The sequence below is a fragment of the Dermacentor andersoni genome, chromosome 3 (genome assembly GCF_023375885.2).
Source record: "Dermacentor andersoni chromosome 3, qqDerAnde1_hic_scaffold, whole genome shotgun sequence".
In the NCBI taxonomy this organism is placed as follows: domain Eukaryota; kingdom Metazoa; phylum Arthropoda; class Arachnida; order Ixodida; family Ixodidae; genus Dermacentor; species Dermacentor andersoni.
Genome location: NC_092816.1, coordinates 52643008 through 52666063, shown reverse-complemented (window position 1 = coordinate 52666063; position 23056 = coordinate 52643008). Strand labels below are relative to the sequence as shown.

General features: G+C 45.3%; 2 protein-coding genes across 4 annotated transcripts in view; one reads left to right on the top strand and one right to left on the bottom strand.

Annotated features, from left to right (window-relative positions):
- The window catches only part of LOC126547902 (uncharacterized), a 16978-nt gene extending 15902 nt beyond the window's left edge, over positions 1-1076 (top strand). For all 3 annotated transcript variants that reach the window (XM_050195963.3, XM_050195957.3, XM_050195952.3), the window contains exon 10: positions 653-1076. In XM_050195963.3, coding sequence (XP_050051920.1) covers positions 653-756 — 104 coding nt within the window. In that variant the 3' untranslated portion in view covers positions 757-1076. The remainder of the gene's footprint in view (positions 1-652) is intronic.
- On the bottom strand, positions 1062-23056 carry LOC126547918 (cyclin-L1-like). Its single transcript, XM_050195976.2, has 12 exons — positions 22797-23056; positions 22097-22171; positions 21873-21982; positions 20464-20584; positions 16777-16841; positions 12137-12236; positions 11913-12014; positions 10637-10778; positions 8680-8761; positions 6939-7166; positions 1962-2247; positions 1062-1229 (listed from the first exon to the last, which is right to left on the bottom strand). The coding sequence occupies exons 1-11, from the start codon at positions 23025-23027 to the stop codon at positions 1965-1967; spliced, it is 1539 nt and encodes a 512-aa protein (XP_050051933.1). The 5' UTR covers positions 23028-23056; the 3' UTR covers positions 1062-1229; positions 1962-1964.

The window sequence follows — 23056 nt, the reverse complement described above, 5'->3', positions numbered from 1 at the left end:
AATCATTCGACTATATTTGACAACCCTACCTGTGCGTATATCTTGAGCAAGGTGCAAAACAAGATTTTCCTGATATACTGTATCCTGCATTTTCAGTTTCGTTATAACAGCAGGAGAATACTCAGAAAGAAAAAAACCATGACCAACCCAATTCTAGATTTACTTCATTGACATCTGTGTTGGTTGCATCGAGGTTTGACTATATGCTGAATTTTATTGTCTGTGCACTTCACCAGCACAACTGCCACAGTGCATTGTGTGCTCGTTCCTAGCATTGCATGATAAGCCATTACCACCACATGCTACCTTAAATTCAGCTTCATTATGCCTTGTTACTTTCTCGTAATAGGAGGCCTGGCTAAATTTAAAGTGACCATGCTCCTGGAGAAATAGAAGGGTCGCCTGGTGTTTCAATCATCGTAATCCTCATTCGAATAGTTCCCTCCTGCTTCCATACACCATATCTCGCGCTCTTGCGACTTCTCCAAACAGTGCTGAAACCCCTCTTCGGGAAGTGCTCCTACGGCAGCCGTCATGTTGCATTAGAATTATTCGAAGACTCGAAAGCTGTGTCTTGGAGTGCCTTTATTGACAATTGAGATCATTGGTCATGTGTGCCGTGCTGAAACCCACACCTTCTCTCTCCCCTTAGGTGCCCCTGCAGCTACGAGCAACCTGTTTTCTATAGGAACGGCTTCGTCACACAGCGAGCGACCGCTATCAAGGCCACGAAGCAAGCGCATTACGAAGAAGTGACGCTTTATGAGCATCTGGGAGGGGAAACAAAATATCATCTGTACAAAATTTCATCGGTTTCCATTGAACGGTTTTTAAATGTGCGCAGATTGTGTAATTAATTATAGGCGTGATGATCACTGCGAGGTTGAAGCATTGCGTATCGTTGTCTGGGGCCAGAGTTTGTGGTCCCAGTGCTGTTTCTTGCCTTTTTGGAGAGTTTATGAAGCTGCCAGAGATCTGTACATAAGTAGTAGTAGTAGTAAGGTTTTAAAATAAAACGAGATTTTTTTTCCCCTCACACAAGGAAATAAAGAGAGAAGACATTTGTTGTACGAAAATGCTCTTCATTTTTTCTTTGTACACATTTCTTTCTATACATTTTATATACACATAGCATTCGCATACACATTCACTCTCTCATCCAGGCTGATGCTTTTTCCCACTGCGATGTTATTTACAGATGAAGTGTCTTGATCTCTCACTGGGGCCTCCTAGACAAAATAGAAACAAAGGGCATGATCAGCAACACACGTCAAGCTGTCACCTGGTACACTTTGCATTGCTTTTGTACAATAATTGTTATAAAGATTAAACAAACTTTTAGTTGTGCTATTCCCATACCTGAACCATTGCAGTGCCTGATTTCCTTTTAGTAATCCAACTCTGGATGCACTTGTTGACTAGCTTGGAAAAAAAATGCTCAATACTCTGGGGTAGGGACATTTCAGAAGTACGAGTAACGATTTTACCGTTTACCTTATGAAAAACATGCAGCACTGTAGAACACAGTTTGGAATACCTCAAAGAGCAACAATAACTTTTGCGCACAGAACATTTAGGAGTTGGAACAGGCTTTGGGGGCAGCCGAGTAAAATTGCAACAAAAAGATGATGCACACAGGAAAGGAAGGCAAGGACAAGAGTTTGTATTCGTATGCCCTTCTTGTCTGTGTGCATTGCCTTTTTTTTTTGCTGTGGAGATTTTACTCACCAGCAATGCAAGAAACCAGCCTGACAATTGCAATGACCAAAATGTTTAAACCCAGTGCAGACTGAAAGGAAGGCTGGATGGTAAGAGAAAAAGCTGTGAAGTTGTAATCAGCCGTATTAACTTAGAGTCCAGCTCTTTCCAAGAAAGCAGTAGGGACTGCAGTTGTGTACTTTCACGTCTCTGGCTGCAAATTAAAAAAATAACCGCACAAACCAGGCCAAAGGGCACCTTACCTTTCACCTCCGGGCTGTTATGGCTGTGCGATGGTTCCGGCCTTCTCTCGAGCGCTCTTTTTTAGATGACGAGGAGCGGTGGTGGCGGTGGTTGTGTTCGCTGTGGCCAGAAGGCGATGATTTGTGGCGTGATGACCGGTGGCTACTGGTTGAGCTCTTCTTGCTGCCATGCCTGTGGGATGGCGACCTGCTACGGGAACGCGAGGAGATGCTCCTCTTGCGCTTGTGAGAACTGTGTCGCTTTGAGTTGGAGCTGTCTTTGGACCTTCCATCTTCAAGCTTGGATCTGCAGAGTGAGTATGCGTGCCCTGGTTAAATTTAGCGACACCTGGTTACACATACATCACAAGTGCTAAAAAAGCAAATGCAAAAGCACAGTTCTACAAGAAAAAAAAGCGCACATTCAAGATGCCTATTGGACAGGAGATTTTCACCACATTGCAAAGGGACAACACCACACACAGCCTGATATGTCAAATGTTCCCGCATGCCAATGCTGCTACACGTGAAATTTTCAAAGCACTATTCCTCTGACTTGAGCAATAAGTTGAAATGTCTGAACCTCATAAATTGGCTCGAGTGTATAGTGTTAACTGCTTGCATAGTCAACCTGCACTTGCTTTATCTGAGACAAGGCCCTTGTATGCACAAATCTCCACATTTACCACAGGCATCCATGCATATTACAGTCGAATCTCGATATAACTAATCACATGGGACTGCCGAAAATCGTTTGTTATTGTGAAAGGTAGTTATAGTGAAAGCTCCAATATTAACCACTCTGCCCATGAACTCATCAGTTCATGAGTTGTCACAGTTTGAGCTATCCGAGAAAACATAGCTGTTTGGTGTTGCCAACTTTGCCTGCTTCAGAAACTTTATTTTCAGCATGTTAAGATAATAAGACACCTTGTATGATAAGGACGGTTTGCGATATAAGGTGTGGCAAAAAGGTAGACGCTAAGGCAAGTGATGCTGTACACTACGTGGGTGTGTAAATGATGGAGGTTCAATGCAGTTTGTATAGGTTCGTTATTTGTTATACAGTATAGACTCTCATTACAATGGACCCTGATAATCCGACACAAAACGTCCATTTTATTCAACCTCCGTAATATCCGAGACAGCTCACTTCCAAAACTTTCGTCGCGATGTCTAACTTTATTGCAAAAAGTGAGTGACGAACGTCCAAAGTCGCAGTTTTGCTCGAAAGGCGAAACATTAAGTGTGATAGCAAATTAAGCACGATAAGCGCAGCAGCAGCAGCAAGCGAATTGACCTGAACACGAACAAAATGTCGAAAGCGCAGCACATACGAAGCTACCGGTACGGCGCCTGTGCGGGTACACCATTAACACCAGCCACCAGAGTAGAACCCCCCCTCTTCCCCCCCCCCGCCTCGCGCGCGGGAGATGGTGGGCTTCCGCCCCTCTTTCTTTCCTCCCTCCCTCCCTCCCTCCCTCCCTCGCAAGTCAGTTGCCAGCCTGTGTTGACATGGCAAAGATCCTGAGAATACTAAACTGTTTATAGTACGGGTGAGTATTGGAATTCCATGGTAGATTTGCAATTAAACTGATTGCCTGTTTTGGGGCAACTACTAGCTTCTGTGCATTTTATTTTGTTGTTGTACCAAAAACAGCTAAGCAGTAACTAATAATAGAGAGTAAATATGCGTTACAGATAAGAACCTTTACCTTCATTGGCAGAGCGTATCTATGCTGGAACAGGACACCGTTATTAAGGTTCATTTTCCTTCGCACGTTATATATATGTACGTCCCAGCTTAGGGTTTCAGTTAACACCACACCAAGGCATTTAACAGCTGGCACGATTTCGATCCTACTGTTGCCCAACATGAGGACAAAATTTGTTCCGATAGTTTTATTCTTTGGACAGAAAATTATAGCATTGCTCTTCTTGGCATTTACTTTTCAACAACTGTTTTGGCACCACATGTGTAAATATTCAAGGAACTGATTTCCTTGCTTCGATAAATCATGTTAATCATTACCGGCAAGTAGCATCGCGAGATTGTCTGCGTAAACTATTAAAGTGACAGGCAAGGATGCAAGAAATATGTCATTAATATAGATATTGAACAATAAAGGGCCTAAAATACTACCATGTGGGACTCCAGACAAAATACATCGTAAGCTGGATGACCTGTGATTAATGACTACCATTTGCATACCGTGTTTCAGATGGGATTCTATTAACGACAATCATATTCCTCTTATTCCATAATGGTTTAGTTTATGTAGAAAACACTACAGTTGATAACATCAAATGCTTTCGAGAAATTTATATAAATTCCAAGCACAATTTGTCTTTCTTTAAAACCAAACGAGGTTTCACTGTGTGTGTACACACACAGTAGAACGTCGTTGACAGGTTCATGTTACGTACGTTTCCCGGGCACCAACATTCCCAACTGAGAACACGAAATGACCAAATAGAGTTACGCCCATTTTTTACCGGTGCATACAGTGCCGGAAAACGATTTTTTTGGCACCGTTGGCAAACTGCAAGAAAATGCGTAAGGTGCGCGGTATCGAGAAGAGTAGCTCCGCCTGCGCGCTGCCTGCTGTGGAAGCTTCACCGCAATACTCGTCTGCCCGTCTTACGTAATAACGCCAGCGTGCACTTTCTATTTTCCGTACCAGCAAATCTTCTCCGCGGATGTCGCACGTGACATTCACAGCTATCACCGCCAATCCCATTGCGATAAGCATCTTCGCCTATCTTTTTCACAGCGCGTGGTGCCATCGGAGGCATAGCACACACTTTTAATAGGTGATAACCAAAATGCGCTGCCGCTCCCTGCTTCAGAATACCATCGTACGTGTTTTCTGGCTGCTAGATCCCACGTTAACAAGAAAAGGTGCGAGGGGCGTGCGACTGAGAACAGTATATAGCCACCCGCCTCACGTGAAGACGACGGCACGTACAGTTTCTTATTCCGGTACCACCAAATCTCCGCCAGAGTAATCGCACGCCGCATTCACAGCTATTGCTACCAAACCTATTGCAATAAGCTTCTTCATCTATCTGTTTTACAGCGGGTGGCGTGTAGTGCCCATTGGTAGCGTACTGCACGCTTTCAGTAGCTGATAATCCAAATGCACGGCTGTTCCCTGCTTCAGGCGGTGCAATGTGGGCATCACATTACGCTTCAGTGGCATCCAGCGTCGCCCACCAGCTCGATTTCGTTATGGTTTCCTGTCACAGGAGGGGATCAGAACCAACTTCTTTTGTTCCTTGATAGAAAGGGCTGAAATTTGGCCCGCACATTGCACATCAGAGACAACTGCTTTATATCGCAGGTCGTTCTTGACCAAGGAACGGCCAAAAAGCTCCACTGAGGCTTCCGCTTCCATTCAGCCAGAGCCAACTTCGGTGCTTTTTTGACGCCGATGCTGCTGCCTCCAGTGAAGGTATGTGGGGTCACTCTATGCTGGCCCCACGCTGCACCTAAGGCAGCAGTTTGAGAAAACACTGCCATTCCAGCACAGGCCCTGTGTGAAATTCCGTTATGAATCCAACCCCCATGCGGGAGCCATGACCACGCGTGAGCCAGGTGCCATCATAAACAGTGGTCCTATTTTAGTGAAGCCAACATCCATCTAGCTATACACCTTCTTCACAGCAGCTACAGCACCCACAAAGATGTTGTCGGCAGCCTCCTCTACAGCAGGCCCTCGACACCACCAGCCCAACAAGCATCGGCGTCTCATGCCGCAACAATCCGCACAATTTAGTTGTCAACAGTAGTGGACTCTGTCACACACGTTTTTCTTTTTTTTTTGTTACTTGAGATCGTACGTTTAGCCGATTAGCATGTTTTTTTTTTCTTGGATTTTTTTTTAACAACATATGAACAAGGTTCCACTGTATATATAAACGCTCTGAGCATTGGCAGTTTTCCTAGAGTTCACGATGTTCAGGAGCTTCCTTCACTGCAAAAACTGACAGAGTCGAAAATGCCAGAGGGACAACAGAGAAGTACTGTTGAAGAAAGTGCTGGTCTGAAACTGAATAAGCTTATTTGGCAAGTTTTGTATATTTTACTGCACAGAAAGGCCACAGAGTCGAATTAAGTTTAGTTTATAAGTTAAAAATTTTAAATAGTTATTTGCTCTTTTTGTATACAGTACTATCGGATACTGGATGACTTTTACAGGGACAGGTGGCCTTTTAACTATTTCAGGATTGAATTTTTTCATAAGAACTACACCCCTGAGGTCCATTTTTTTTTATTGCAGTTTCCAGCAGTTTGAAATGATTGAAAACTCACGAATACAGCAAAAAAATGGATTGCAACAGATATTTCGTCTCAAAAAAACACTTTGATCACTACCAACAGTATACACACAAATGCGCTATACACTAAGAGATAAAGAAAAATGTCTAGCAAAATTTATGGCTATCAATTTGTTGTCCCAAACACATATTTCATCATAATGAAATCATGATTGTGCTCTCAAGTGTACGGGACTATGCAAACCAAATCCGAAAGCGGAACCGCACTCAGGGGGACAGATTAGTATATCTAAACTCTGGCTGCACCGGGCTACCGTAAGTATGACAGCGGCGGTTGTAAAAAACGCTAGCACTGCCTCCCCGCACATGCTGGAGGTAGTAGACGACACGCGGGAAACCACGTGACCAAGGGCCCAGAGGTAAAGACTAGTGCCCACTGCTGCGCAGAAATACAAATTCAAACTTTTGGTCACTCCATAAAGACGGCAGCATCTTTCAACAACCAAGCGGTGTTGAATACGTGCGAAATATCAAAACATAAGATCAGCACTGTGGCAAAAAGCCTCAAAGGGTTAAGGGAGGGTTGCCACAGCAGCCGCAGATACCACTCCCCAATGACCCACTGTTTCCAGTTTCAGGCAAGTAAAATGCAGCCTACAGATACCACTCCCCAATGACCCACTGTTTCCAGTTTCATGCAAGTAAAATGCAGCCTACCTAACAGGAGAGCTCAGTCCAGAGCCAGAATCCTTGTAGCTTCGGGGTGGGGTGCGCCCTCGAACAAGAGGGGCTCCCAAGGTAGGAGGGCTGCTGCCACTGCTCGACGAGCTCGAGTGTCCCTGGCGGGAAGTCTCCTTGCGGCTACGCACAGGAGACGGCGATGATGGGCTGGCTTTCCGCTTGGTCCCCGTTCCGGGAATGTGGTTGGAGGCAGTGCGGTCCACCCTGGGGCCAGAACAAAGCAACACATCAGCAATGGGTCACCACACTTAGTGCCATAACAGATAAGCGGACCTTGACAATACTCCATTACCTCCATTCATTCGATACCGGCTGGTGCCCATGCATTTCTATGGGCTCTAACTTCCATTACTTTGCACCTAACATTGGCCTTCGCCGAAGCCAATAGGAGCGCTCCATGTTCCCCACGTGACTACTGCGCCCAATCACGATGCCGCTTTTACTTCTCTTTTGCTCACGTTTGCTGTTTTTATTTTCCGGTGGAGAAATACGGCGCTGCGGCTATCTTGAGCTCCGATCTCTCCTCTTTACGATGATACCAAGATGGCGGCGCTGCGTCATCAGATAGCCGAGCTATCCACGGTGCGACGGCGCCTTCAGAGGCCTGATTTTTTCGCAATTTTTGATAACGGCGCTCTACGAAAGTGCTGTTTTATCAATTTCCTACCGCGTATTTTGTTATAACATTTCACCACGAAGTAAAAGAAGGTCTGAGGATCGCGAAAAAAAATAAATCGGAAAATCGAAAATTTTGACCATTTCGACCACTTCAATTGCCGCGCCCCCCCTTAAGACTATGTTGAGGACTCCATGTTTAAGCACGCGGCTGCCAATAAGAAGCAGGCTACACTTTTGCAGTACTTTCAGCCAAATAAATAAATACCTTGTGTGAAGCTTTAAGTGAGTACTACTTACTACGCCACGACTGGGACGCGATCGGGGATTGTTGTTCGGAGCACGCGTTCGGTCGTGCCACGTGCGATTGGCCTAGACCGCGCCGACTTCATGTGGCTGACGATATAGGCGCAGCCTAGGCTAATTGCGCGCGGCGCAACCGAATGATCCCTGACTGCGCCCTAGACTTATTGATTGATTTGCAGAAGCTTTTGATGCATTTTTTATGTGATCTTACATATCGAATTCTGGCTATGTTGAACTATTTCGCAATCACCGCGCTGTTCGATATATCAAGGTTCGACTGTACATTGGCTCTATGGGGTACGTTGGCGCAAAGGAGTCTCCTCCAATTATCGTACATGTCCAAAAAATCGGTCATTTATTGTATTTCTTACATAAACGAATTCATTCTTGTACAATGGTTTACCACTGGTTTACTATGTGCAATGCGCGAGCAATAAATATTTTGAGTTAATTCTTCAATATATGGCACCATAGAGGGTTAAGGTGCATTTTTGAATAGGAGGGTAGAACTTGCTCTAGCAAAAAAAAAAAAAAAAAAAAAAAAGAGAAAAAGAAAACTATGATACACTATGGGTTAGGTTTCTTCTGCTTAAATCAGAATTTTCAGGTATCATGCTCAGCATAGTATATATGACGTGCTGGGCATTACAGGAATATGTGGCAACATTATTGCCATATAAATGTTTGCTTCTTTAGTTGCATGTATGGATAGCTCCCAATTGACATCACATCCATTTCAGCAGCTTCCGCTCCACCCACATAAGAAATAGTTCACACCAAACAATTACCAACATACCTGGGGCTTCGCTCAACTGCGGGTTTTGTTTCCTCCTTCTTTTTGGTCGATGAGTCTAGCGTGGGCGACTGCCTTGGCGAGTCTGTTCAAGAAGAAACAACACAAGAACACATTGCATCACTGTATCAAACAACAAGCAAGAAACATGCAAAAATCGAATCTGCGCAACTGATCAACCTCCCTGTCAAGTTGCTGGCCCATAGCTTGGACTAGGCAAGGGCCAGCTCTATGCTCGTTACAACGGACCCGCATATAACAAACTTTCGGATATAACAGACCATATTTTAGACTTAGTTTGTTCTACTTATTTTATTAATGCAACGAAGTTCGCTCTTAACGGACCGGGCTACAACGGACTATTTGCTACAGCAGAAGAAATCAGTGGCTTTCTTTTTTTCAATATCGGGCGTACAAAACGTACTTTTGCTGTGTCGACACGAGCTGACAACTGACTTGCAAGAGTCAGCTGACGATTGCGGCGCAATACTGCGCGGGCCAGGGAGGAAGGTCGGGCAAAGCACTGGGGATAGGCTAGAGAGAGGGGAGGTTTCTACTCCGACGGCTGCTGCTGCTTATGGCGCAGGCACCGTATCTTGAAAGCAATCTGCGATGCGGACAAAGTGCACTCAGTGCCGGTGTAGCTTCGTATGTGCTGTGCTTTTTAAATTTAGTTCGCGTTGAAGCAAGACAGGTTAATTTGCTTGCTGTCGCTCTGATCTTCCTTAATTTTCTGGCGCAATCGATACTTCGCCTTTCGGGCAAAACTGTGACTTTTTTGTTTGCTTTTTTACTTTGAACATTCGTCACTCACTCTTTGCAATAAAGTTGTTAGACATTGCGATGTGATGAAAGTTTGGGAAGTGAGGCATTTCAGACATGACGGACTTCGTATAAAACGGTTTTGTGTCGGATTGTCAGGGTCCGCTGTAACGAGAGTAGACTAATTATTTTGTATTAATAAAGCGACTTTATTACTCAACTGACGAAAAACACTTGTCAACGCATAGCAGCATGTGACATGAAGTGTGGAAAGGAAATGGCGCCATTTCTAGCTGCTTGATCCTGAATGGCAAACATTTCAAAAGCAGCCAATGAAGACTTTAGAGACTCTATTGCTATTTAGTATGTGAAAAAAAAAAAAGAAAATGCCAGATGTTCAAAACACTCATGACAAAGCAAAAATGCAGCAACTACAAGTTCAACACTAGTGGCTTGAGTTCACTTGACTTCTCACGATTTGGGTGCAGTTGGCAACTTGTGTACCAAAACAAAATCACCTCTTTTGTGGCTTGTCACCATGACTAAATTAGCCCAAGGTGGTGCTGATCATACTAAGCTGCAAGGCTTCCGAAACTTTGGTCATCCTTATACATTACATCTATGGTGGCGGTGCCGCGAAGTTGTCTGATTTACGTCGGTCGGCAACTGTTAACCAATGCAACCAAGAACTGCCTTGACAGACCTAGCTTTTATCAACTTGACGAATAACTGCATCAGCAGGGATAGCTTCTATAGCAGCACCTAGCATATAAAGCTGCCATGCCTAGGTGGCACATACACATCACACACACATACATGGAAGAAACCAAACATTGACATCGCATCTATGTCGTTCTGTGGATGTGTTCCGAGTAATGTGTTAGAGACACGAGCAGAAACCATACCAGAAGCAGGGAAGCAGCTTACACAGCAATGAACCGCAACAGAATGCTAAACTGGGCCGGCTGGTACATGTTAAAATTAAGAAGTCAAGCACTTCATCCTATTCCTTCTGTTCGTCCTGCCCCTTGCGTTGTTACCCATTTTTATTATCAAATTTTAGAGGGAACTGCAGATATACTATACAACTTTCCCAGTAAACTACGCAAACACCAGCACCCAAAAGAAATTTTTGTCCGAAAGACCAACGAAAGCCGAGTGAACAATGGCAAGCAATGATCAAGGCCACAGCACTTACTGTTCCTAGAGCTAGGTGAAAAGCTGGAGCCGTTGCCAAGAGTAGGTGTCAAGGTCCCCGAGGCCAGTTTGGCCCGCAGCTTGGCTTCCAGGTGGGCCTTCTTCAGCTCTTCGACCTTCTTCTCCAGGGCCTCCGAATCGGGCTGTTAGCACAGTAGGCGACATCACTCATGCTGCAAAGCGCATTTGCGCAACTCTCCTTTCAACACACACTGTCACACAAGCCTCTGTCTCCTATCTACCAACTCCTTGAACAACGGGAGCAAGACTGCACAGGGCCGGCAAAGCATAACCTTAGAGCCAACGTTAACAGCCGCCCAGTGGCTGTCCCACCATCTACCTGCCTTTCGCAGCAATTTGCTCACCATAACTTATGCATAGGGTTACCATGACAAAGGTAATTGTCACAGATCTCAAATGCAGGTGAGAAAGCGACTTTTGATATTAATTGTCGCACTGAGCAGCATGGAGGTTAGCTTTCAGAAGACCTTTGCGATTTTTTTTCTCGTAACAGTGGTATAGCTAATGTGCCCTCATTGTTCACAGAGTCTTTTTGAGTTCCATCAAATTGAAGTCATCCCTTAATGCCCCTTTCTAAATAACTTTTACTAACTTTAGTTGTAACAGGCACTTCAAACACTAGGACGAAAACCTACTTCACTACATCTGCTATATATTTGACCTTCCTCTAACGAATTCATCTTTCTCCCCTTCTATTTACACAGTGAAGTACCTTTATCCTTTGGCCGACAGAAATCCTAACATGCAAATCCAGTTCCGTAGTATACCGACACTACAGTAAAAAAAATGTCTGCTTTACAATATTTACATTAATTAAGGAACATTTACACAAACTAGATACATTTAGCCAAATTTATATGGAGACTGTGTTAAGGTAGCTGTGTCATAGTGCGGTACAAAGAATGCTGGCGCCTTCAAAGAAGCTGGGACCTTCAAGTTATGATCGAAAACACAGGAAATTAACGGTATCCTGCATACTGTACAACCTTCCGTCATCTGAATGGCCCACCTCACTGGAAAAGCTACAACAGGCACATGCGAACACAAAAGTAATCTAACACAAAGATACTGCTCCTTGTGTAAAGCAGCAGCACGGCAAAAGTAAACAAGTGATGCACATCAGAAAATAAATGACTGAGGCAATGTTCTTTCTTTCCGCCCCGTCGTGAGCTAGTGCAGAAAGTGAAGCCAATAGAGAGGACCATAAGGTGAAATGCAGTCACTCCCAACCAGTTTTAAAGAAACACAACACGCACCTTTCTACAATAGATGGCCAGAACTCGTCTGCAGGTGTCCTGGATGTCCTCCTCCTGAACGTTAAAGACGGCATACCACGGAGGCTGGTTGGGTAGCGGAATCTGCAACACGGGCAAAAACGTGACAACTTCAGACTTCACTGCAAGGTCAAGTGTGCACACGGCCACAGTGGACAGGCCGCACTCCCTCGGAAGACGGCACACGCCACAGACGCAGACCTCACCTGTAGCAATCTTGCGCTGAGGTAAATGCAGGCACAGGCTATTGTCTCGGGACTGTACCGAACGAAAATGTCCGTGCGCAGGCTGTCGTTCATGTAGTTCCTGCACGTGGCAAGAAAGAAAGGACCATCAGTAAAAACCGTGTTGAAGGGCAGCATCACACACGTCGCGTACAGCAAGCAACATTATCAGACACCTGCGAAGGACTGCATACCGAGAAGGGGTTCCTGCTAGTGTTTCAGCACCTCACTTTTGTTAAACAAGCACAAAATTAGAGCAACCATCAATATGTTCCTCTTCCAGAGTCAAGCCAGCGTGTCACCTTCTGCATCTTTTTCCAGAGGCGTTAGAGAGATAGCACTGACAACAAATTGCGGGTATAAGATAAGAGTCCACAGGGATGGTCACCCACCTTTACATTCGGCAAGACATCACACACAAATTGCCAAATGCTGGATGAAAGAGGCGGACGACGCTTCGGTCGAGATGCACGAGTGTCCAAGTCCAGTCGGTCAGTCCGTGGGGCTAAGCCAAAGGAAGACTTCCATCAACGGAGTCACCGAATCCACCAACCCCCAACCCCCAATGTCCACAGTAGGGAGGCACACTGAAAAGAGTTTGTTCCTTCCACTGATCACACACCACCCAGCAAGCTCCTCCGGTGCTTCAAACATCACACCTACCCCCTCCGAAACCAGCCATGCTTTCCAAAAAAAAAAAAAAAAAAAAAAAAGGAGAGCGTGTGCATACCTGGAGAGCCTGAAGGGGACTCTCCCTGTCAGCACAGTCGGGCATTTCCTCCGTGGGTGGCAGTCTGCAAGAAGCGACCTCGCTGTTCCCAAAAAAATGCAACACAATGGCAGCTCATCGCCCCTCCGCAGTGTCCGTCTTATCAGTCCAGTGCCATTGGCAACCATTGCAGGGTCCCACGCTGACCATGAACTGTCCGAGCACCACGCGTTCTTCTCATTGAAGACCAGGAATAAAGAGCAGGCAGGTGGCATCACAAAAAACCGCGTGGCCCGCCCCTTTGCGCCGTCAACGGGCAGCAAAGGGAGAGCGCCACGACCGAGGAGCCTTCTCACGTGCAGTCACTGTCCCGGCGCGCGCGGCCGATGCCGTGCGTCCAGGCACACACACAAAAAACAAATGTGCACGGGGGACGGCTAAGATGGGGCGTTCGCGAAAGCGCACAGGGCAGCACATCGGAGTGAGGCACCTCCGGAACGCTTCCCTGGGAGCAAGGGAAGCTCCCCAGAGGGCAAAAAGTTCCAAATCCGCGACGGTAATGAATGCTTCTCCGGTGCGCGGGCCACTCTCTTCGTGAGCGCCCCATTTTCCGCAGAGGCCTCGCATCAACAGCCACAACAAGGAAAAAAAAGCAATATCCTTGAGGCCTACATTAAGCATGATGCACTTCAGAATACGTACCGACTCTGATGTGACCACCACAAAGTATCAACCATGTTGTGTCGCAACGTCCAGAGTCTACAAGACTGCAATGATCTCACATAAGAGCCAAGCAAAACGTGTGAGACATTCAAAGTTTGCATTACGTTAACACCACCAACTAAGGGGCAGAAAAATCACACAGGCTTCCTTGCCGAGTATTTACAGCTTATAGGCAAACCAGAGCTATCCATAAAACAGCAGACTAACCTTTCTAGACAAACATTCATCAATGCTTACAGATAAACACTTAAATGCAATGAAATAAAGGGACTTCTGAAGGTTCATTTTAAGATCGCCCCCCTTGCTGCTAAGCTGCACATCTTTTCAACAACTTTAAGCACTGACTTCAGCGTTTTACACACTTGAAAGAGGCAAAGACGGAAAAAGCAAGTCAGCCCCATTTAGAAAGATAGCTTGATTTGTTCCCAGTTTGACAAGCGTTAGCTATAGATAAGCTTTAGCCCTGCGACACATGGCACAATGTTAACACAGTATCACAAACAATTTAAGGTGAGTAATCAGCGGCGGTTGAATAAAGGATGTCTCGGGCTGGAGCCAATGTTTTGACAAACGGATTTGCCTTTGTCAGGGTAAGCAGTTGTTGCCCTGATGAAGACAAATCTTGTCAAGTCGTTGGCCCAAGCCCGAGTCAGCCCTTGTTAAACCACCATGATCACTTCAAGCCTCCATCTTTTGAACCTCCGTTTTGTTCTACTCTTTTCAATAAGGTCATTAGAATGTTAACATTTGTAGGCAATGGAACAAATAGAGGGTGACTGTTTACAGGACTGCATACTTTGCAGATAGTTTCTTAAGCTGCGCTGTCACATTTGAAGGGGCAAAAAAGGTGCCATACTTTAGAAGGCAGCATTGTTTGGTGTTAATTCAAACAGCTGAAGTGCATATGCAACATGTATATTATGCTATCAATTCTTTACATGCGCGATGTCAACATCATGCCCCAAATAGAGTGAAGGCTAGCAGCTCCGGTACTAGCTTAAGTCAGTTACAGCAACCAGTGCTGAACCATCGATCTCAATAGAGGGCCTCCTAGCATTCAGCCTTGACCAAGACAAGGATGAAGACTGCTGTCGTTGCTGCTAGCTCAGTGAGCAAATGTTCCGAGCTACAATCTCAAGCCAAGTATCTTTGCATTTACCTCACTTCCAAGACTTGCTGCTAGCTCATCTCCATTGACTGCCAGACTACAATCTCATTATAAACCTATGGGAATTTACCCTGAACCAATACAAGTGTGGAGACAGATTCCCTCAGTGCTAGCTCAGCTAAAGCAAATGTTCAGAGTTACAATCTTAACGCAAGCATCTCTGCACCTTCCAAGAGTTGCTGCTAGCTCAGCTTCTGCAAATGCTCAACTACAATGTCACGCAAGGCCTCTAGTCTTTGATTAGATAGTGGTTGTCAAGACAATCATTCCTCCCTCTGCTAGCTCAATAAGCTTTGCGGCTCCTCGACTACAATCTCAGTCAGCACTTCAGAATTTACACAGCATCAAGACAGGGGTGGCAATGGCCTCCTTTGCTGCCGACTCTATAATGTTCGCCAACTGTCGTTGATCTCAGCTAAAATCTCAAGTAAGAATGTTGGCCTTTGTCCTCCGATAAGATGGGGCTTGTCAGGACAACCTTCCTTTCTGCTAGCTCAGTAAGCTTTGGCAGCTACAATCCCAAAGATTTACCCTGCACCAAGGCAGGTGTGGAGATGGTCTTTTTTTTTTTTTGCTGATGGTTTGACAATGTTCGCCAACCGTGGCTATGCTTAGCTAAAATCTGAGCTCTGGACCTAAACATTTCCCCCCAAAAAATGAGGGCCCTGTCATTAGACGATAAGGAAAAGAAAAGAAAGCTGAGGAAGGCACTAAGTGGGTCAGGAGTGGCACCAAAGAGCAGACAAAGGGAAGGAGGCATCAGAGCACAAGGGCCACCAAACAAACGCACACCGGGCACAGGGAGCGGGCCCGAATGCAAGGGGCGGGGAGGGACCCAGTCCACCGGCCGAGTGCGTCCCGCCCGGACGGGGGGAGAGGAGGAAGCACCCGCGTTGTGTGCCAGGCATTCTCTCTCTTCCCAGGTGGGTTGGGCACGCCGCTGGCAGGGTGGCTCTCTCTCAGGTGTATCGCACCTACTTACCACCTCAGTCAGCTCACCTAAGCTCTGTTAGGTGAAAACCCAGAAGTCACCCCATTAATGCCAGTCACCACCACAAGGGGGCGCATACACAACAACACAGAAGGCACAGAAATGCAAAAAAACAGAAAACGACAACACGCAGAAAAACCACAAGGTGCATTTCCTATTTCTTTTCTCCACGCGTAAAGGCTTCACAATACAGAAACAATGTCACTCGCGTAAAGGATGGTGAAAAAATAGCTGCAAAGAGGGCTGTTTTCCTCAAAGAAAAAGTGCAGGGTAGCATGCAATCTTTATCAGCAGACACGAAGTACATGTTCCTGGCGGTTATACCAGTTTATTGATCTTTTTTTTTTTCACAGAAAGAAGCAAGGACAAAAAGTTTCTAACAGGTTCTGTTTGAAGAAGTCCATCACAAAAAATTCAGCATAATCTAACACAAAGAGTCCTCATACAACAAGCAGCTTACATCAGTCACTCGGCAAATGTGATGAACGCAAAATGATGGATAGCAGCAAAACAAAGCAATGCAGTATGTTGCCGAGGTAGGCCATCAAAGGCTTCTCAAGCAAGCAGCTACTTTGCATTATCATTTGGCTACGCTCATCAACAATTAACAGACACCCATAAAACGGAGCCTTTGTAGAAACAAATGCAAAAGAAAGGCAGCTGACACTCACTACCATGGCTTTGCTTACCGAGCTTAGTGAGGGACGCCAGCTCAATGAGGGGAGCGCACGCACACAAAGTGAGACCTCGAACGCTTGCAGAACGCCTTCTCAGTATGCTTCAAAAGCCGTGAAATGCGCACACAACCTCTCAAGTTTGGGCACCGTGCTACCCCTAAGTAGCACAGCAGGACTACATTGCTGAAACACGCTGTTTCAATGTGCCCCCCACCACCCGGCCACCTCCTGTTTTTTTTTTCCCCCCAGGAAGCAACATTTCACGGCCTTCTGTCACACATGCATAGAGTGGAAACAATAGAAGAGAGCTTTATCGTTAACAATAAAGAGAGGATGAAAATGTGCGATGCTTACCATGCTGCCTGCATCAACTTCATATTCTTCTCACAGTCCAACACTTGTAATAACGTGACAATAATCTGAAACATCCCAAACACACAGAGTTATAGACAGCTGCGGAGCTGTTGGCGAGGGCTTCGACCACATGTTTTCACCAGGGTAATTGGGCTTCTCTCGGCACCTGTCAGAACACCTACCATGCTTACCTACACTTAAGCCTCCCCTGACAATCTCATGCTTGCTACCAAACATGGCATATCCAAGCAGCTCTCCCACAAACAGCATGGCAAAAATGAGAAGCTATTTTTCATTAAGCTGCCAGCCTGCCAGGTAAGTTCCCAAATTGCATACAGACTTCGAACCCTGCTTAAGCAAACGCTAGCCCATTATACTGATACTTGACCACCAACTAAAGCTTGCAACATTACTACATCTACTGCACCTCAAGCACTGTCATGAGCAGTGTGAAAGGAAGATGTTGCATGGGCCAAGTACTCGCACTTCATACCCAATGTAACATGCTCCAGTTGTAAATAAATGTGAGACGAAAAATCTCTGCTGTCCTATTGAGTGCTGGCAACCCTTCCAAATCCGTTTTCTTTACAAGCAGGCTGTTGGGAATGTAGCATACAGTACAATGTCATATCATTGTTACCCCAATGTAAGCTAATCATGCCACTTGTTTGACATACTACACGTGCACAATGAGCATAAGTATGCACCTCAAGCATTGGTCTGCAAACATTTGAAATTAGTTGTGCATCTTCCCGAGGGGTGAAGATGCACTACTTGCGAAGGCAAGAAGGTCTGGCAACTGCAGTTCCAAAGGTGAAGTGGTAACAGGGCCTACAGCCAACAGTGCCAAATACTTGCGTCATGTGCAAGGAATGATTTGCAAAGAAAAATAAAACCTAACGAACAGTTACGTGGAGGGAGCACCAACAGTTGAAAATGATAGTAATCCCAGCTGTGCTTTCCTTACCAGCTATACTAGGCAAAGGCCCCTGTTGTTCGAGCCTATCAGCCACAGATTACTCCCTTTCACGCTGCTCATAAACACTACTGCATAACACGCATCCATCTGTATGCACTATGAAGTTTTAAATGGCAGGGATGGTGCAAACACAAACATAAAACAGAACAAGCAAGTTGTCCTGCCCTCATCTATACCTGTGATAGGAATTTTTTTCCCCACCATTATGCACGCCAAACAAGATATGAAGGCTGCATTCAAGTACTACAAGAATACTTCTACAGCACATCACACTTTGCACCTTTGCCTGAACAGGCAAGCCACTTGCCACCAACAAACCTTGGCCCCCCAAGATCAGCAGGTAAGCTTAAATGTAGCTAAACATGGTATTTTGTGCTTGCTACAATGTAGAAAAACAAAGCTACTAGCCCACAGGTTCCAAATAAGCGTCCTGTAAGCTACATGCGACCACTACCACTGAAGTAACTCCTTTATCTTTATATAATAAAGCCTGCGGGGCACTTTGCAGCGTTCATCACCTCCGATTACAGTGCAGCGAGACCCACAGGAATGTGCCTGCTACTTGTGCGGCTAAACGCTTGTTTGGGACCGCTGGGCAGTGTACACAGAAGCTAGAGAAACAAGAGTAACATGAAAAGCAAGAATGCGAAAAGCAAGTCGGCCTCACACACATAAGCAAAGCTGACGTGGCACTTCGGTGTCCCCATACAACTTGCAGGTGCCTTTATGTTTGAACCCGCAGGACAGCAAATTCCTAAAGTAAGGGTAGAAGACAAGCCCTGCAACAGTAACCCTGCTGAGCTTCCACTGGTCATGCGGCCTCCGCGCCATTCAGCAAGTGAGCTAAACGCAGGAGTTTTCATATAGTGCAGACGTAAGTGGCAATACTTTAAAAGAGACAAATAACTTTAGCTCTGTTAATAAATTACCTTCCCACAATATTAAAAAAGCCACTCTTAATGCAAGAAGGAGCCTGGTGCACCAGAAAAGATGCCGAGCAATAACAGGTGGCGACTCCGCTTTTAAATTTCCGCACCAGCTCGCCTTGACGCCATGGATTTTGATGCTGTCTACTGGGACCTAGTTAAATATTTATCAGGTAAAAAATAAGCCTCCATTGTATTCTAAAGAAGCCAAAGACTGAACTAGTTTCAGAGACATTTACTGTAACACAACGATCGAAACGCGGAAAAAAGAAATGCTGTGCAATCTGCGACATCACCGTGATGTACCGACCCTGAGGTTTCAGTGCGAGATTAAAAAATTAAGCTTTGACCACCATTACTTTTCCTAATAATCGAGATATTACCACAAAATCAATGAAACTACAGTTCTTCATGGTACTTTAACAATCCAAACAAGCTGAGCATTTCTCTTCAGTGTCCCTTTAAATGCATCCAGTAACATTTCACAGCTGGTGAGGACACCTACACCTTCTGGTCACGCAAGTCCATGGAACTGAATAGTAAAAAAACCTAGATGTGCCGGTGTTTTCGGGTGTGTCTAACCAAGGCGCACATTATGCTACAGGTCTGGATTCTTTACTGCAGTTTCTATCACTACAGGGGCTGCCCAGCAATGCCCTGTGTTCCACTAAACAGCAGAGCCAGGTATGTCGGCTAAGTTACAAATAAAACTGCAGCGACTCCAGCTCTGCTGCTTATCCCTGGAATAGACTACCACTTAGCTGAAGGCCCACAAATGTGCAGAAGTATATTCAGCAAAAGCCAGCTGAGTTTCACTAACAGTTGTGTGCAACAAATTTCAAAAACTTCATCCTCACAGCTATGCACCTGCCATGGCTTTATGTTGTGGAGCTGCATTCAGACATGTTGAGTACAGCATGGCTATGAAATGAGCAGCAGAGCTTCAAGAGAGACACTGCTCTACTTGCACCAACAGATTGGCCTTTTGATGTGATGAAACAAAAAAATTGCCACCTCAAGCCAAAGAGTGTATGCTGCTGGAAAGCAGCTACCATAGAGGAGACCAAAACTGGACAGAGAAGTTAACAAGCCTGGATCCCGTCAAGTATCTTGATGAGGTGTCAAACTAAGCAGCTAAAGCTTTCAGATTTGGAAACCTGGAATCGTTGGAGAGATTAAAAATATGGAGAAACTCACTTCACAAAAGAAATTTTACTCCTACAGCCTCTTATATCCATGTAGTGTGAATGCGCTGTCTACACTTGGCCAACAAGAATAGCTTGCGCTGCATTGCTTGCTACAGTAGTGATTACCACTGGAACTCCACCTCTACACTGCTACAGCTTCAACAGCACACACCTAGATTCTGCAGTGTCATGTCTACAAGCAGTGCAGCAATGTAACGCCCAGCCACACCTCACTAAAATTCCCCTTAGAGTTGCTTTTAGCACTGCGAGGTGTCCAGCTGCCACCTGTGATCAATGTATCAAACTACCAGAGGAAGCCTCACACCAAACACTGAAGAAGCAGGCAGGCATAATCATAATGGACAAGCAGTAGGCATATACCAAGGTTATTGCTACAATCTCAAGGATATACAGACTTTGTCTGAAACTCACAAAAAGTTATGGGTTTGCGTTAGTCTAGAGCATGGCTCTTCCAGTGTGTGGCTTTTTTAAAACCCACACCCAACTTAGCTTGCATTTCGGCCTCGAATACATGGGTTATGAAATGGCCCAAGCAATGCTAGCTGCTCAGATAAAAGTATCAAAAAGACCTCACCTTGTGCGGGTGCTTGACATGGACACAGAAGCCAAGCTCCTTCAGCACCCTTCTCTCAGCCTTTATGACTTGGTTCTTGAGATTAATGTAATTCTGGTCTAGAATCAGTGGTTGTATGGTTCTGTCCAAAACGAAAGCATGGCACTGCACTTAAAACAGAGAAAGCCGAGCAGAGGTTCCCTCTCACAAATGAAAAGGAAGACCACACCAACAACCCCCCCTTAGGCACATTCTGAAAATATTTTGCGGTGGGGGTTACAGAGCACATCTTCTATGATTACTTGCTTCCACAATCCTCTAAGTAACAATAATGAAACCAGTTAAACCATTCTGCATACTAGTTTTATTCCCACTAACATCTCGCAATGCGAGATCATAAATTGAAACATGATCAGGAAATAACGAATCGCAATGGCTGTTGCACTTAAATTATATGCAAATTCGACATGCAGTAAATTTGAAGCATGAATTAAGCTACGGTTACAAAATGCAGGTGAAGCTGGAAACAACACACTAAGGTAGTGCGTAATTGTTTGCATTTGAGTACATCTTGACAGGACAGCATCACAATCTCGTGGAGTTGGGCCGCTGCACAACTTTTCCATGCACTGACATCGTTCCATTTCCAATTTGCCCAGAAGTGGCAACTGGTAGCCAGGTGATTACTGTTTTAGTGCACCTACAAAATTAGGTGTAGAGCTTTGCACTGCATGACACGCTTATTCTTTTCCGACATCATTATCATCATCAGCCTGGTTAAGCCCACTGCAGGGCAAAGGCCTCTCCCATACTTCTCCAACTACCCCAGTCATGTACTAACTGTGGCCATGTCGTCCTTGCAAACTTCTTAATCTCATCCGCCCACCTAACCTTCTGCCGCCCCCTGCTACGCTTCCCGTCCCTTGGAATCTAGTCCATAACCCTTAATGACCATCGGTTATCTTCCCTCCTCATTACATGTCCTGCCCATGCCCATTTATTTTTCTTGATTTCAACTAAGATGTCATTAACTCAAGTTTGTTCCCTCACCCAATCTGCTCTTTTCTTATCCCTTAACGTTACACCTATCATTCTTCTTTCCATAGCTCGTTGCGTCATCCTCAACTTAAGTAGAACCCTTTTCGTAAGCCTCCAGGTTTCTACCCTGTACGTGAGTACTGGTAAGACACAGCTGTTATACACTTTCCTCTTCTGACGTCTACCCACAAATTTCTGGTTTCTCAAAGCTGAAGTGCCACTATTATTACAGGAGAGCTTTAATAGCAACCAGCTTTAACCAGAGATCGTCATTGCAGCATCTAGTGACATCCCTTCCTAACACTGTGAAACCAAGCTGAGATCTTCAGTGTTGTAAAAAATGTGTACAAGACTACTCAGTCAATGAGAAAAAAACAATATAGTCTACTCACTTTGCTCCTTTAACTTGCTTGATGTGATGGAAGATGTTGACCACATCCCTAATTCTCCTGGGGGCTTCTTCGATTTTGGACGCAAGTGTTATGCATGCCATGGCCACAATCTGACAATAGAAACTCATCGTCAGCATCGTCATGTTTTAACAGTGGTGCTAGGTTCATGCAAAAAAACAAAAACAAAAATCCCACACTCAAGTACATTCCACATAGGGCCTTACCTCCATGCTATGACGGACGAAAGACTTGGAAAAATAGAACCTATGAAATAGCACTTGACCAGTCGCCATTGCAACCTATAAAGAAAAAAGAAATACTCATTACATGGGACGCTGACGTAGCTATTGAATAATTTCACGGGATCCTTTTTTTTTTCTTTCTTTTATGGGTTTCGGTAAACACGGCACGCTCGAAAAAGGCAAATCGCGAGTAAAAATGCTCGCCTAGGCTCGAACTTATCACGCCCAGCTTAGAGATCAGCGTTACTTTATCATCACGTACAGCGGGGTGCTACGCGGTTTGGAAAACACAGGGCCAACGTCCTGGCGGAAGTACTTAGTAGGGCGGCAAGTAATGGTACGTCGGTCCTAGAAGCGCTATGCGCACTACGATCGCGGCAACACGACACATTTGGCGAATTAAACACGGACTGCGCCAACGAACCACACTAAAAAAAAAAACTTCCAGGCATCACAATCACCGCAGCCAACATCGCGCAAGACCTACACACATGGTTAACAAAAAAAGTCTGCGATCCGCATGCGACGCGAGGTCGCAGACCAACTTGTTAGGCTTAGCAATGAGTGTAACAAATAACCACAATTACGAGCTTATAAGGCTTGAAACACGTTCGGCAGTGACAACTCCTAAGGTCACAGCTTATAAAACAACAGGTACGATCAAGATTGAGGTCAAAGTTACCTGAGGTAGCCGCAGAAGCTTCCCGGACGTTTGAATGAGTTCACATCCGAGTATCCTCAGGTCCGTTTCGGCGTTGATATCCAGTCCGTCGGCGTTTGATGGAGTTGACAGCAATCTCTCAGGCGGCAATATGCAGTTCTCTAATAACAAAATAACTTTCCCGTGCTTGGGTTTAGCACCGTCCCCGTTATTTTGCGCACTCACAACCGCCATCTTCACACTGCTGATCATCCCGACGACGGCCGCCAGGTACCAAAAGA